This window comes from Penicillium macrosclerotiorum (assembly GCF_028827735.1).
Source record: "Penicillium macrosclerotiorum strain IBT 26536 chromosome Unknown utg000007l_segment0_segment0, whole genome shotgun sequence".
Taxonomy (NCBI): domain Eukaryota; kingdom Fungi; phylum Ascomycota; class Eurotiomycetes; order Eurotiales; family Aspergillaceae; genus Penicillium; species Penicillium macrosclerotiorum.
In genome coordinates this window covers 1,945,281-1,961,458 of record NW_026643086.1, presented here as the reverse complement: position 1 = coordinate 1,961,458, position 16,178 = coordinate 1,945,281, and the positions used below count along the sequence as shown (strand labels likewise).

Genomic DNA, 16,178 nt, shown 5'->3' with positions numbered 1-16,178 from the left:
GGAGCCTAGTCCGCACGAAGAGTTCCTTTTTTCGGTTGAGCAATGCAGTCATTCCTTCTCGCATATGTCCTCCCCCAGTCCGTCCGAAACGCCAAGGACCATCAGGTCTGTAACTAGAGCCGGGGGCTTGCATCGGACGAATGGTTCACATGGATTTGCGCTGATGTGAATGGTTCCCGGGTTGCCGCTGAGGCACGAAGAACGAGGGAACCAGGAGCATGGCCCAATAATGCCTGGGTGCGGGAGCTGACCAGCTTCCCCGGAGCAACGGAAGAGGGACTGTCAACCCCCCCGCATGGCCGAGTCCTAAGTTTTCTGACCCGTCTCTCCTTGCTCCCCTCCGTAGCGTCGTCCGCACCGAGGATATCGGCAAGTCATGACTGTAAAATTGGTACTCCGTAGACGGGTCGATTCGGTTACTCGGTCCCTGAAGCGCTTGCGCATTGTGTCCCTGCCCGGGAGATCAAGGCGATCGAGGGAAGCGGCAGTCTATCGAGACCCAGCATTCCTGATGCACGGCCCACGCCCGCATGAGGCAGCGCACTTTACCCGAACGAGGGACCAGACCAGACGGAAAGGGGCGGTCTTAGCTCCACCATGTTAAGTGAGCTAGTGTGCTGGGAGCAGGTGGGTTGGTTTCGTGGGTTGGGTCGTCGGGTGGGTTTCGGTGGAGGAGAGGCCCGGGGGGTTTCCAGACGTCGAAACTGCCGTTAAATTGGTCACGCTTCCCCGGCTCGCCGCTGGGCTCTCTCTCGATCTTCGACTTTCTCTTCTCTCCCCTCCTCTCCCCTTTGGAAACTTGAAATCTTTCAAGTTGCCTCTCTTCCCCCCTCCCTCAGACTTCGCTGTAGACCGTGGACCAGTAAGTTTTCACTGCCCTCGTGCTGCCTGCCCCTCCACCCCCACCCTTCCGTGTTGCGCCCGCGGCGAGAGCTTATTGATCCCACCTTGCTTTCCCGACGCCCGCGCGGAAATAGTACTCCCTGGCTGACTGGAATTATTCTTCTGAAACAGAGAGGGTTGCGCTGAACCTCATCTCCCAGTCCGCATTCCGTCCACCATTGCGTGCAGCTTTCGCAATTATGTCTGACGCCCCCAAGCCCTCCGTGGTAAGTCCAAGCATTCCCACTCGATTCTCAAAGCGCTCGCCGTATCTTTGGAGATATCCACCCCCCATGATTTGGAGACTTTCTGGCAGAGGGCCCAACTGGCATTGATCCTTGTCGCTGATCTGTTGGCTTTCGTCAGGTGCTGGAAGCGCACGAAGTCGATACCTTCCACGTTCCCAAGGCTTTCCACGACAAGCACCCTACCGGCACCCATCTTAAGGATTTGGATGAATACAAGAAGCTCTACGATGAGTCTATCAAGAGCCCGGATACCTTCTGGGCTCGCATGGCCCGCGAGCTTCTCACTTTCGACAAGGACTTCCAGACCACTCACTTTGGTTCGCTCGAGAACGGCGACAACGCCTGGTTCGTCGAAGGCCGCCTGAACGCCTCTTTCAACTGTGTCGACCGTCACGCTCTGAAGAACCCCGACAAGGTGGCCATCATCTATGAGGCCGATGAACCGAATGAAGGTCGCACCATCACATACGGCGAGCTGTTGCGCGAGGTGTCCCGGGTTGCCTGGACCCTGAAGCAGCGTGGCGTCAAGAAGGGCGACACCGTTGCGATTTACCTGCCCATGATCCCCGAAGCCGTCATTGCATTCCTGGCCTGCTCCCGTATCGGTGCGGTGCACTCGGTCGTATTCGCCGGTTTCTCTTCTGACTCCCTTCGTGATCGTGTAATTGACGCCAACTCCAAGGTGGTGATTACCACTGATGAGGGCAAGCGTGGTGGCAAGGTGATTGGTACCAAGCGTATCGTTGACGAGGCTCTCAAGCAGTGCCCTGATGTGTCTACGGTTCTGGTTTACAAGCGCACTGGTGCCGAGGTTCCTTGGACCCAGGGTCGTGATCTATGGTGGCACGAGGAGACTGAGAAGTATCCCAACTACTTGGCCCCGGAGTCCATGAGCTCGGAGGACCCTCTGTTCCTGCTTTACACTTCTGGCTCGACCGGAAAGCCCAAGGGCGTTATGCACACAACTGCCGGCTACCTGCTCGGTGCTGCCATGACTGGCAAATACGTATTTGACATCCATGAGGACGACCGCTATTTCTGTGGAGGTGACGTTGGCTGGATCACTGGTCACACCTATGTTGTCTATGCTCCCCTGCTCCTCGGATGTGCGACTGTGGTCTTTGAGAGCACACCAGCCTACCCCGACTGCTCGCGGTACTGGGATGTCATCGACAAATACGACGTCACTCAGTTCTATGTCGCCCCTACTGCTCTGCGTCTGTTGAAGCGCGCTGGCGACCAGTACATCCACCACAAGATGAAGTCCCTGCGTATCCTGGGATCCGTGGGTGAGCCTATTGCTGCGGAGGTCTGGAAGTGGTACTTTGAAGCTGTTGGTAAGGAGGAGGCTCACATCTGCGATACCTACTGGCAAACTGAGACTGGCTCCAACGTCATTACCCCCTTGGGTGGCATCACCCCCACTAAGCCCGGCAGTGCTTCTCTACCTTTCTTCGGTATCGAGCCTGCCATTATTGACCCCGTCTCTGGTGAAGAAATTACTGGCAATGATGTCGAGGGTGTGCTCGCCTTCAAGCAGCCTTGGCCCAGCATGGCCCGCACCGTTTGGGGCGCACACAAGCGTTACATGGATACCTACTTGAACGTTTACAAGGGTTACTATGTAAGATTGCGCAAAGCCTGTTCATTGCTCGTTTTTTTTGTACTTACAATACTTTAGTTCACTGGTGATGGCGCTGGTCGCGATCACGACGGCTACTACTGGATCCGTGGCCGTGTCGATGATGTTGTCAACGTTTCCGGTCACCGTCTGTCCACTGCCGAAATCGAGGCCGCTCTGATCGAGCACCGTAAGTGATCCTCTTTCGGAAATTTGCAAAAGCAAAAGCCAAGGTCTCATACTAACCCTTCAATAGCCATGGTCGCTGAGGCCGCCGTTGTCGGAATTTCCGACGAGCTGACCGGCCAGGCTGTCAATGCCTTTGTCGCTCTGAAGGAGGGCAACGAGACCAATGACCAGGTCCGCAAGGATCTCGTCATGCAGGTCCGCAAGTCTATTGGTCCCTTCGCTGCCCCCAAGGCCGTCTTCGTTGTCGAAGATCTTCCCAAAACCCGTAGCGGCAAGATCATGCGTCGTATCCTGCGTAAGATTCTCAGCGGCGAGGAGGACAGCCTTGGTGACATTTCAACAGTAAGTTTTGGTTTCCATCCAATGCAGTCCATCCTGTGATTAACCCAATTCTTCTAGCTCTCCGAGCCTGCTGTTGTGGAGAAAATCATCGCCACTGTCCACGCCGCTCGTGGCAAATGAAAATTTGGGTCCATGAATTGATGATAATGATGATTAAGGAGGTTGAGCTTTTTCTTCTTTTTGGACCTCTTTTGGGTATGATGCCTGCGAGCATCTTGGCATATTCTTATCACCCCGGCCTGGGCGTTGCGAAATTGATCTACTTTCCGATTACGAGAAAGTTGTCTTTGTTATATTTGAGATTCCCTAGTCTGTCTTCTCCAGTAGCACTGTGAATAGTATCTTCCTATGGGTTCAATTTTGGTTGTCTCGTCACCCTGAGAATCCTTGACAGGTTCCAGTACTTCTTTCTAATGGTAGTAATAATGCCCTCCCTTAAGGCATCTGCCCAGCAAAGGTAATTGATAGGTCTAAATTCAAATTCCGCTTCGTGTTTCCACACCGTGTCTTTAAACCAACTTGTTTCAGTTGCGCTACACGCTGGATCCAGGCTGTAAATATAGTCACTATTACCTACATAGATTTATGTGTCTCCTTTCTCTTCATATTTTTTCTTGTATCTTGCGGCTTTTAAATCCAGAGAGCAAGTATCACAGTTGAACCGATCAACCTTATATCATGTGTCTGCCACAGGGTGACCATGGATATTCAATGACAGCATACATTCAAGTTACCTCTTTGAGCAAAATTAAATCATTCTTTACTTCAACTTTGAACTTGCAGAGTAAGCATACTGGCGCATTAAGAGGACATATATCTCAGAAACAATTGCCAGTCAGCTTTATCATTCAAGCCGGAGCTGCTCCACTTAATTCATGCATAAGATACCCCCATACGTTCACACAAGCTTGGTGCAAGAGCCTCGGTTCTTTTTGCCACTTACAAAACCGCTACAGTGCTTTGTTCGAGTGCTATCAGGAACGAATACACAGCTACTACATATAGAGCTACTTTTACCAGAAGAAAATGGGTTCTCATAAATCTTTCATGAATTTGGCATAGAATGAAGATATATTTTGAAAATAAATAAATTCCGTGCGCTGGCACCATTGAGGGACCAAACTCGCGCGCGCAGCGGCTTTGTTTATGATAAAATATATTTCAGAGTTCACTCGGCTTGGAAGTAGCTTGCAGTGGCTTAGATTTGTTATCTGAATATCCATTATATGAGATTCTATGAAATTCATCCAGTGCTATGGGTGTACTGGCCGTTGCAAAGAGAAGAAAATAATATAGAAAGTAGAGTGCAAGGCGTTTCCATGCTCGGAGTTAGAAGACAAAGACCTCGACTTAGCGTGAGCGGTTTTAAGTAAAGTAACAAAACATGAGAGAACAATTACAGAAGGCCCAGACCAGGCTTCTCCAGTCCTCCGGGATGTTATGTTCAAGATATACCGACATTATGAGCATGTTTAAGGAAAATAACGTTTTCCCAACCAATGCAATGCGCACAGACCTTCTTATGATGTTAGTTCATTGTAAAAAGAATACGTCAGAAAAGAGGGGAAGGTCAAGCGGAACCCGTTTGACCTAACACCCTTCATAATGATTCATCGAAGTCCCCGCTATCAGAGACGCTATTACATAAATAATCCGATAGTTAGATCGAATTACACCAGGAATTGGAAGATTGCCTTCCTTGCATTTTCAAGCATAATGAAGCACTATAAAACGCTTGATAATTACTCTTCCATATGCAGCACGGGAGTGATGTTCTTGAACCCAAATCCTCGCACAAGCTCGAGCACAAGTGATATTTGCTGGCAGCAATCTGGAGGAGATCATTAACATTGACTTTCTGGTATCGGCATTGATTTCCAAAATGATCATCAAAGTCGATTCCCGAGTTAACAACGGAGATTACAGTCGCTTTGGGCGGGGTCCCCACACACCTAGACAAGCAATTGTGGGGTGGGCGGGAGAAGGTTTAACCCCATCAATGTCCATCCTCAGTCCGGGGAAATACCCCGGATTGCGGATAGCAGGGTCAGCTCCCTGAAATCAGATAAATAGACCCAAGGTATCTCTAATTTATGCAGCACTTCAGCTCTTACAATTTCTCTTCCCTTTTGATTCATCGCCAATATGCGTTCTACCCTTCAGGCCTGCGCTGCGGCGCTGGCCTATGCGGCAGCAACAACCGCAACAAGCTCGCTCAGTGATATTTGTCAAGTGAGCTATGCCAAGAAAGCACTGCCTATTGGTATCATTGATGGCATTACCATTGATGCATCCTCGGTGTCTACCAAGATGGTCACCAACTACACCGCCAGTTCTATTTGGTTTCCCACGGCAACGTTCGACTACTGTAACTTGACATTTGCCTACTCCCATGATGGAATTGAGGACGATGTTGTTCATGTTCAATATTGGCTACCTGCACCATCTGCATTTAAGAATAGATATGTTTCGACCGGTGGCGGCGGTTGGGCCATCAACTCAGGAAGCTCTTCCATTCCCACTGGTATCGTTGCTGGAGGGTAAGATACTTGTCTCATGTGACCGATACCAGTATTTCTTGATTATCTGACCCGTTTATAGTGTTGGTGGTCTCACTGATGGTGGATTCGGGAATTTCAACACTCAATTCAGTTCTGTTTCTCTTCTGGCCAATGGAACTATTAACTGGCAGGCTACATACATGTTTGGTAGGGCTACACTGCTATTGGCACCAAATTGATTGATCGCTGATCTTCATGATAGGCTACCAAGCCCATAACGAACTTGCGATTCTGGGAAAGCAGTTGACACGGAACATTTACAATTTCGCCTCTAGCAAAAAGCTTTATTCGTACTATCAAGGGTGCTCTGAGGGAGGCCGTGAAGGATGGAGCCAAGTTCAGCGATTTCCCGATCAATTTGATGGTGTGGTTGCCGGCGCTCCTGCTTTTCGCTGGGCCCAGCAGCAGGTTAACCACTTGACTGGCAATGTTATCCAAAAGAACCTGAACTATTTCCCCTCCAGCTGTGAGCTCGAAAAGGTTATGAATCTGACCATTGAAAGCTGCGACCCCCTGGATGGTAAGACCGATGGTGTTGTTTCTCGTTCTGATCTGTGTTTGGAGCACTTGGATTGGAGCAAGATTGAAGGTGCCTCATACACTTGTGCCGCGGCCGCTGGCTCCTATGGAAGCGCTGCCACCCCTGCACAGACAGGAAAGGTCTCATCAAAGGCTGTTGAACTCATTAAGACATATTGGAATGGTCTTCACGACTCGGATGGTCAGCGCGTCTACTTTACTTACCAGCCTGGCTCTACCTTTACCGACCTTGAGACTGAATACGACTCCACTACAGGGAGCTGGGAGCTGGACATCAGCGGCCTTGGTGGTATCTGGGTCGCTCAATTCATTGACTACATCAAAGATGCCCAGAACATCGATAGCCTTACCGATGTAACTTACGATACATTGAAAGAGTGGATGATCTTTTCCCAGAAGAAATACGGCGACATTTTGCAAACCACCTACCCTGATCTCACCGACTTCCAGGCCGCTGGTGGAAAAGTGCTCCACATCCACGGAGAGCAGGATTACTCTATTCCCACCGCTTCTTCTGTCCGCTACTGGGACTCGGTCAGGTCGATCATGTTCCCCGATAAGTCCTACAATGCGGGCACAGCTGCGTTGGATGACTTCTACCGGCTGTTCCTTATCCCTGGAGTCGGTCACTGCTCAACAAATAGCTATCAGCCAAATGCAGTATGGCCCCAGACTACTTTGCAGACCGTCATCGACTGGGTCGAAAACGGCAAGGCACCGTCCACACTTGCTGGTTCTGGGGACGATATCAAGTCTATGTGCAAATGGCCTCTCCGCCCACAATGGACAAATAATGGCAAGACTTTTGAGTGTGTCTTTTCCCAGAAGTCTATTGACAGCTTCACTTATGATCTCAATGCCTACAAGCTCCCTGTGTACTAGACGATAGCTTCTTGATGGGAAGCAAATTCTTCCCATATTAATATACACCAAATGCAAAGACTTCATAATTTTCTGATCTGTTTACAATGACGATAAATATATACGTATTTCTGACTATTTTCTCCGCTGTTTCTGCATTTCTGCATGTAAATTCTGTGTTTCTAAAAAGTTGGGTCAATTTCCCTAGAAAATTTTGTTCGTGTCTACGTTTACGGATTGATACCCAATTCCTCTTTCCAAGAATCAAGGGATGCTTATATGAGGCAATCAGTAACCCTTCACGGCACTGAAATGGTTCTTTTTCGAATTAAAATAATTGTGACCGCTGAAGTGGGAATGCCTTAACTTTCACGATTTCAATTTTCCTGATTGGGCTTGGCACCCGAAACTAGTGTTATGGCAAACAAGTATATTTGACGTCCAGACAGCCTGGGAAGAACGAAGAACATTTTTTTGACTCTCAATGAAGGCTCGTTTTCCCTAAAATTGCACCCAAATTGATCAAACCCTCAATCAGAAATCCAATCTCTCTTTGGAGTCTCTAGAATAGCCATCGAGATCGGATTGCTCTGTCTTCCGAGAAAATATCCACAGCCTGCCTTATCTCCCCCTCCTCCTATTTTAGAGGCGCTGATATTGCCAGCAGAATGGCTGACGCACGTAACTTCACCTTTGGATATCTTCTGTATAGCAGCTCATCCCATTTTGTTAGACCCAAATCTATCGAGCCCTTTGAGAACCCCACTCTTCTGAATACGTTCGAACTCTGAATCGTACCTGGGCTGGAGTAACACCCAGAGAGCGTTGTTAGCTGGGATTTTAGTGGACAGTATTGGTATTTTGAAGCTGTGGTTCTACTTTGAAGCAGCCTTGCCTCCCCAGGATTTTGGCACAACAATAGTACGTGCAGTTGCCTTTCAAGGATGGAGTTTATATATGGTACCGAGAAGCCAGCAAAAAGCCATAGTGAGGGTGGGATTATCACCTGGCTCGGTTAGCAAGCCATGGGCCCCGGCCTTGAAGAGCTTGTTGTATATTTTTAGCGGGATACTCTCTCATTCAGCACATGTTGTCTTGGGTTTGCGCCCCGCTCCCGTATTGAGGAGCGTGACTATGCAGGGCGTCGCTGCATTGTCCAATCGGGACTCAGTAGACCGTAGCAATCATTCCATCTTTCTACCCCATTTAAGATTTCGACTTAGTTTCCGTTGTAGAAAGAAGAAAGCATTGGTATAATATCCTTGTTGATTACTCTATTAAGATTTTTTTCACCATTGGTGATTGAGGAGATTTTCTTTAAAGGAAAAAAATGCTGTGAGTCAGTCTTATCCTGTCATGTGATGAAGATGCTTATTCCGTGTTCCGGAGACTGTCAGCACCGCTACAACATTACTCGGAGTTAGTGAAAGATATCGAGGCGATAGGTAACCTGCATGCCTATATCCTCGAAGCGACCAATAACAATAAAGCATCGAGGATGAATGACTCGTTGATCATATCAGCTGTCTGATCCGTGCAGGAAAATTGCAGGCTGCATTGGGCCCTATTCAGGCAGCACTGTCTCACGTGACGGACAACAGTCCCCCGGTGCTGATGTAAGCGTTGGTCTACCACAGCAAACCTGACTGACTTTACTTTTCTGGCGCGTGTCTCCCTCTCTTCCTCTTCCTATTCCAACGCGCCCTGCATCCGCTTCACGCCGCGGACCTCGTCCACTAGTATCAACATCCTGTCTGCGCTCACCCACTGGATGAAATACTAAATCCTCTGCTCCAACCGACACCATGTCTTTCGGCTTTGGAGGTGGAGGATTTGGGTCCAATAACCAGAGCTCCGGCTTCGGTACGGGGACTGGATTCGGCAGCTCCAACACAACTGGAGGTAGGTCTTTCCTCATTCCCTTCATATCGCATTGCTTGCGCCTTATATTCAATGCGCTTTACCCTTCCTTTGTCCCCCTGCTTTGGTTTTCGCTTTTCTTCGACAATACCCCAACAACACCGGTGCTCCTGACATCGACCCGAAACGGCAAAGGCGACGGCGACGATGTGCGCAATGCCACCATTCTACTCGAATACACCTGTTGGCCGTCTCATATGAGATGACTACCGATCGTTTCGATGCTCAGCGACACCAGTACAAGAGAAGCGAGGCTATAAAGACCTGCTTGAAAAATCGGTCTCTGACACGCGATCCCTCCATGTCATCTAGGCTTTGGCTCAACACCCTCTGCGTTCGGCAGTGGAAATACTGGAAACACTGGCGGTAGCCTGTTCGGTGGCAACGCGTCTAGTGGCTTCGGCAGCGGTACTGGTGGAGGTACGTGCTCACAGCAATTGAGCTTTGCAGTCCTGCTCTCGCTCCTCGGATGGATCTTTCATCGCTGCGCGGATCGACATATTTCCGTTCCGTCTCTTTGGATGTTTGTCATCGTTATGACGAACATGGTCATCGTTTCTCGTGCCCAGCTTTTTTGCGCCTCAAGGAGCAGCCTGTGATAGTTGTCGGTGCCGATCAGCGAGCTAGGGGCTCCTCTGCAGGCCGAGCAAGTCATCTTCATGGATTCTCTCATTCCATCGACTCGCTGTCTACTTCTTTTGCTTGCGTGGACTCTATGATCCCTTTACTAACCTCTGTATTCTCATCCCTAGGCTTCGGCGCCAACAACACTCAGAACCAAGGTGGTGCTCTGTTCGGTGGTCAAAATCGCGCGGGAGGATTTGGAACAACCAACACTTCCACGACCCCAAGTCTCTTCGGCGGTGGTGCCGCAACAAACACCGCCAATACCGGGTTCGGTACCAGTGGTGGATTTGGCTCTTCAACTGGCGGTGGGTTTGGCAGCAGTGCTGCTACCAACACTGCAGGGGGCCTTTTTGGAAATAAAACGGCAGGTGGCTTCGGATCGACCAACACCTCAACTACCGGGGGCTTCGGCACAGGTGGTGGATTCGGATCTGGAGCGGCCCCCACCAGCACTGGCTTTGGTGGTTCGGGTACCGCGTTTCAAGCTGGAGCCCCAGTATGCGAGGGTACTGGAGGTACTCCTTTTAACGCGTTCACCGAGAAGGATTCCAACTCGTCTGCAACGAACCATTATCAAAGCATCAGTTTTATGCAGCCCTATAGCAAGTTTTCCTTCGAAGAATTAAGGCTTGCAGATTACCAACAAGGCCGCCGCTTTGGTAACGGAAGTGGACAAGCTGGTGGTTTCGGCACTCCGGCCTTTGGTGGATCTACTGGTGGCTTCGGATCTCAACAGCCCACGTCAGGATTCGGAACCAGCACTACTACACCATTTGGTGGAGCAACTACGGCTGCACCAAGCGGCTTCGGAGCGACCCAAACTGCTGGTGCTTTCGGCAACACCGGTGGTAGCAATCCCTTGTTTGGCGGAAATAAGCCTGCCAACAACATGTTCGGGGGAGGTACAACAACAGGAACCGGGCAGACTTCCCTCTTCGGCGGAGGATCTGCAACTGGAGCTACTGGCGGTTTCGGTAGCAGCAACACTGGAACTGGTGGTGCTTTCGGCGGTACTAGTGGCGGGCTTTTCGGCAACAACGCCCAGCAACAGAACAAGCCAGCCTTTGGCGCGGGCTCTACTGGTTCTGCATTTGGAGGTGGCGGTTTCGGTACTCAACAAACAACCACTGCCGCCAATCCCTTCGGAGGCACTACTGCTACTGCCTCGCCCTTTGGTCAGCAACAACAAACAGGTACCACGGCTTTTGGCGGTACCGGCTTTGGCAATACCCAGAACCAAACCCAGAATAAACCCGGTGGTCTTTTCGGCGGTGGTGGCGGCAGCACATTTGGTGCCACTCCCCAGCAGCAACAGACCGGGACTGGTTTGTTCGGTAGCGGTGCTACCACCGGTGCTGCAGCTGGCGGTAATTCCCTTTTTGGTGGGAATCAAAATCAACAGCAGCAGCAAGGCACTGGCTCGCTGTTTGGCGGCGGTCAAACTCAGCAGCCTGGTACCACCGGGGGTCTTTTTGGTGCCCAAAATCAACAGCAAAAGCCAGCCGGTGGACTGTTCGGCGGCGGTACAGCAACCACCGGGAGCACATTCGGCAGCACATTCGGCAATACTCAATCCCAGCCGGCTACTGGTGGCTTGTTTGGTAACAACCAGGCACAGCAGCAGAAGCCAGGCGGTCTCTTCAGCGGGTCGACCGGCGCCGGGTCTACAGGTGGATTGTTTGGTGCCCCAAACTCGACTAATCAGGCTGGGGGCTCATCACTCTTTGGTGGCAACCAAAGCCAGCAACAGCAAACTGCTGGAAGTAGCCTGTTTGGTAGCTCGCAACCAGCACAGCAAGTCCAACAGCCAGCACCTGGAAGCTTGCAAGCCTCTCTTCTTGAAGGCAACCCCTATGGTAGTCAGTCCATCTTCTCCGGGCTCCCGACGCCGAGTGCACCATCACCTGGTCCTCTTGCCACGCCACTGTCCTCGAGTATCAAGCAAAAACAGCGAACTCCCCTACCTGTTTACAAGATTACACCCAATGCTGCTAACCGTCTTATTACCCCCCCCCCTAAGCGCCAGGGCTACGGGTTTTCCTACTCTACCTACGGCTCGCCTTCGAGTACCACCAGCACTCCGGGCTCTGGGATGGGCGGCAGTCTTTTGGGAGGTAGCGGTGGCGCTGGTAGCCTTCGTGGCAGCATCAACGGCAGCTTTGGCCGCAGCTTCAGCAAGAGCTATTCTACCAGTAACCTTCGCAAGTCCTTCCTTCCTGAGGATGACAGCATTCTTAGCCCTGGGGCCCTGCAGCCTGGGAGCGCTCGCAGCAGTGGCAGCGGCCTAAAGCGACTTACCATTGATCGCAGCTTGAGAAATGATCTATTCACACCCCGCTCTACCACACCTGCAACCATCACGAACGGGGATGATTCTCACCCCGCTGACAAGCTTAAGAAAAAGGTTAGCTTTGATTCCACTCCCTCCGAGGGCCAGCTTGTTCGTGTGGAATCCAGGAGTCCTGAGCCTACTCCCGATGAACTTGGCTTCCTTCGTTCTGTCCGCAAAAGTGGTAGCCTGAATGGTATCGATGAAGTTTCCAATCGTCCTGAAATGGAATCTACCCGCCGTGACCTGGCTGTTGTTCCAGAGAATGATGAGCCGACCACTGCTGGCTCTACTGTCAAGCGTCTCACGTTCATTCCCAGCGGTGACCCCAAGCCTGGTGAATACTGGATGAGCCCCTCTTTCGCAGATCTCTCCAAGATGACCCGTGATCAGTTGAAGAAGGTTGTAGATTTCACTGTTGGACGTCAAAATTGCGGACAAGTCACCTTCAATGGTCCTGTTGACCTTACAACTATCGATCTGGATAACATCTTCGATAAGATAGTTGATATTGGCGTTCGAAAGATCACCGTGTACCCTGATGAGAACATCAAGCCACCCATGGGCAAGGGACTGAACGTGCCATCTACGTTGAGCATTGAGAACTCTTGGCCTCGTGGCCGTGATAGGAAAAACCCGCTTCCTATTACCAGTGGCCCGCTCTTCGATAAGCACATTGATCGTCTGCGCAAGGTGACGGACACCGAATTCGTCACCTATGAGGTTGAAACTGGAACCTGGGTCTTCAACGTTCCCCACTTTACTACCTACGGCCTTGACTACGATGAAGATGAAGGTGAAAACCATGATCAAAGCACCCTTGGTGCGGGTCCTGATGACACTCGCACCCCCAAGGCTCAGCCCGATCACCCTCCAAGCTTTGAACAATCAGCGACTTTTTCTATTGACGAATCTTTTGTCGGCTCCATGGTCGGCGTAGATGATGACACCTTTGACTTCAAGAAGCGCAAGATTGTTCCCGGATCCTTCGGCAGCCAGGCAATGGGAATCGAGGACCACGATATGGAATCTGAAGGCGAAACGGATTCTTTTTTAGACCACGGCTCCACGGGTTCAACTACTGAGCATGACGACGATGTCACTGAAAGCCATATTGATGGCGACTCAGTTGTTGGATCAGATGAAGATCAGACAATGGACATGGCGGGTTCCTTCCCTGATCTTCGTCGTACCGTGGAGCGGGATGACTCCCAGAGCATTACCAGTGATCTTGATACCACCTACCCTATCTCAAAGCCCTTTGGCACACCCGAAAAGCCACGTCTCGACCTAAGTGGTGACTGGGCAGAACAGCTTCAGCGCACAATCAGTCCTCGAAAGCAGAATCGTGACGCTCTTCGTCAAATTCAGGCCAATGCTTTCACTGACCGACCTCTCCTTGATGATGAATCTCTGAATGAGAAGTCGACAAGCTCACCGAAGAAGAGTTTTTCAACCAGCATTGACTTGATGAATTCTCTTTTTCAGCAGCAACCACGGAAGCAGAGTGCCCCATCTCAGCTGAAAGCGTCCAAGTCGCAGTCCAATGGCTTTGAGGTTCGAACCCCTTTCCTGCTTTACACTTGATTTTCATTCATCCACATACCCTTAAAACCAAATTGCTATGCGCGATTTTGAAATTTTGCAAGCACTTTCACCTGTATCCCCATTTATCATGTATCTAGCACCATGTGTTTCTTTCCCAGTCCCCGCAGATAGTTAACCAAATTTGAGAATACTTGAGCTAAATTTTACTCTATCTTGTGCGCAGTGGCCCTACAACAAACAGCCGAAAACCTTCGCTGGTGACAGTTCACAAATGGACAAAACCGATGCCGCTTTCTACAACTCTTTCAAGCCTCGATGGGGTCCGATGGACACTATTGTGTGCGCTAAGAACGACATCACTGATCCGTTGTCTGACAGTAGCCAGCGCTGGACTGAGAAATTTTCTATTTTCAGCGAGGGAAGAGATATCGCGGTCATGAAGTACACTCCATCCATTACCGTATGTTAATTTCTTCTTAGCTCTGTATTTAAGAAATCCAACTAACGAAGACTTTTATAGTCGACTGAAATGCTCGATGTACAAAAGCATCAATCCACGATCCAACGCGTTGATGGAACTCCATTGGTTCGTTTGTCTAAGATTGATTTGCGTCAGTTCGCATTGTCGCCCGCCAAGGATGAAGAGCGACTGGTTTGGCAGCTAGCCAATATCCTGTTCAACGACGACATTGAAGATGACATTTCTGCCAGTGTACCCGCACAGCTCCGTTCGAAATTTGCGCATCGGATCAAGAAGGATCGCTTAACTCGTCTTTGGCAATCTGTGATACGTGAGAAACATGCCCATACCCTTGATTCTATTCGCTCGCCGGAGGAGCGTGCTGTTCATCTTCTTTGCTCTCATCGAGTTGAGGAAGCATGCAAAACCCTAGTCGAGAGTCAAAATCTGCATCTGGCCACTGTGGTTGCACAGATTGGTCGCGATGCTATCTCGCGGGCAGACATGGCCAATCAAATTGACGTCTGGCGCCAAAGTAATGTTCTTTCGGAGATGAGCGAACCTGTCCGAGCTCTGTACGAATTGGTAGCAGGCAACAGCATTCGCAGCGAAGGCAAATCTGGTGGTGCTCTCGAGGATAGAGCATCCACATTTGTTTTTACTGAGCGCTTCGAGCTTGACTGGTTCCAAGCTTTTGGCCTTCGTCTCTGGTACGGCATTACTGAGGACGAGCCAATCGAAGCCGCGGTGTCCAAGTACTTGGATGATCTTTCTACTGGAGTCGAACCTGCCTTCCCTTACCCCTCACACTGTGCCAATGATCAAGCCTCCTTGCAGCCTGGCTCGGATACAACCGGTCGTGAATCCCCTCTGTGGGTGCTTTTGAAAGCCTATTCGGCGGCTAATGGCCAAGCGAACTTCCAACCTCTCGAGCTCCCCGCGGCTTTGCTTCCCGAGGCGGTCTCCGGTGATCGACTTAAAAACCGTCTTTCATTCCAGCTTCACCACCTCCTTGCGACCGCCATTGGTCAGAATGAGATGATCAAGATCAACCAAGCCCAGGCCGATCGTCTTACGTGGGACTTTGCCTCGGAGATGCTCGCTGGTGGAGAACTTGAGAATGTTCTCTTTGTCCTTCTTCATCTTTCACAGACAGAAGACCGCAAGCGTGCTGTGCAGGATACGCTTTCTCGCTTTGGTGCCTTGCTCCCTGATCCTACAGCCCAGGACGGATCAGGATTCGAGTCTACCTGGCTGCAGCTGACAGTTGAACTTCAGATCCCTGAAGCCTGGATCTGGATTGCCAAGGCTCTTCACGCTCGTGACAGCGGTGATGCTATTCGCGAGGTTGACTGCCTCATCCGCGGCAAGCACTGGAACGATGCCCATGCTACCTTCTGCCGTGCCGTCGGTCCCACAGCTGTCATCTCGCGTGACTACCATACCCTAGATCGACTTGTGTCTGGCTTTGGCGATGGGCCTGAGCGCAAGATACGCGGCTGGGCGTCTGGCGGCGGCATCTATGAAGATTTCTTACGCCTGGCCACTGCTCCCCGTGGCCGCCGTGATCCAACTCGTCTAAGCCGTTTGGTGAATGCTCTAGTGGCCATGGGTGACCGTGTCCGCACTGGTCAGGGTATCCATAGCCTGGAGGAACGTGTGGCGTTCAAGGAAATGAGCCGCGCAGTGGCTGGCTGGATTACCCGAGAGGATGTTCAGGTATGTTTCTGTCTCGATGTATTTGATTTGCTACAAAATTTGTTGCTAACCGCTTCATTTAACAGTCCGTCGAATCCTCGGCTGTCCTCGGCCTACCTCTGACTGGTGATGCTCGTGTCCTGCAGACGGTGGAGATGAGCCGTCGCTACTACGGCATCATAATGGCAGGTGGTCATTGAGATGGTGATGTGCTTTGATGCATGCCACTCCGAATTTACCCATTTTTCAGCAATAATTCTCTGTTTCCTTGAGTCTCTCTCCCTCTTCCTTTTTCTTATGCTATTGTTGACATGACCACGATGTATTCTACACCAAACCTCACAATGTACTG

At 50.6% G+C, this 16,178-nt stretch overlaps 3 protein-coding genes across 3 annotated transcripts; all 3 read left to right on the top strand.

Annotated features, from left to right (window-relative positions):
* Window positions 1-1,082: 1,082 nt before the first annotated feature.
* Window positions 1,083-3,402, top strand: N7462_007536 (acetate--CoA ligase; the record flags this gene model as incomplete). The annotated part of the gene is made up of 5 exons (XM_057079254.1): window positions 1,083-1,109; window positions 1,249-2,754; window positions 2,812-2,941; window positions 3,008-3,282; window positions 3,340-3,402. 5 exons carry the CDS (start codon window positions 1,083-1,085, stop codon window positions 3,400-3,402), a joined length of 2,001 nt encoding a protein of 666 aa, XP_056931924.1.
* Window positions 3,403-5,427: 2,025 nt separating this feature from the next.
* N7462_007535 (Tannase/feruloyl esterase) lies at window positions 5,428-7,265 on the top strand (the record flags this gene model as incomplete). The annotated part of the gene is made up of 3 exons (XM_057079253.1): window positions 5,428-5,822; window positions 5,884-5,990; window positions 6,046-7,265. The coding sequence occupies 3 exons, from the start codon at window positions 5,428-5,430 to the stop codon at window positions 7,263-7,265; spliced, it is 1,722 nt and encodes a 573-aa protein (XP_056931923.1).
* Window positions 7,266-9,049: 1,784 nt separating this feature from the next.
* Window positions 9,050-16,026, top strand: N7462_007534 (nucleoporin family protein; the record flags this gene model as incomplete). The annotated part of the gene is made up of 6 exons (XM_057079252.1): window positions 9,050-9,313; window positions 9,477-9,584; window positions 9,940-13,677; window positions 13,892-14,128; window positions 14,189-15,847; window positions 15,913-16,026. The coding sequence occupies 6 exons, from the start codon at window positions 9,050-9,052 to the stop codon at window positions 16,024-16,026; spliced, it is 6,120 nt and encodes a 2,039-aa protein (XP_056931922.1).
* Between the last annotated feature and the right edge of the window lie 152 nt (window positions 16,027-16,178).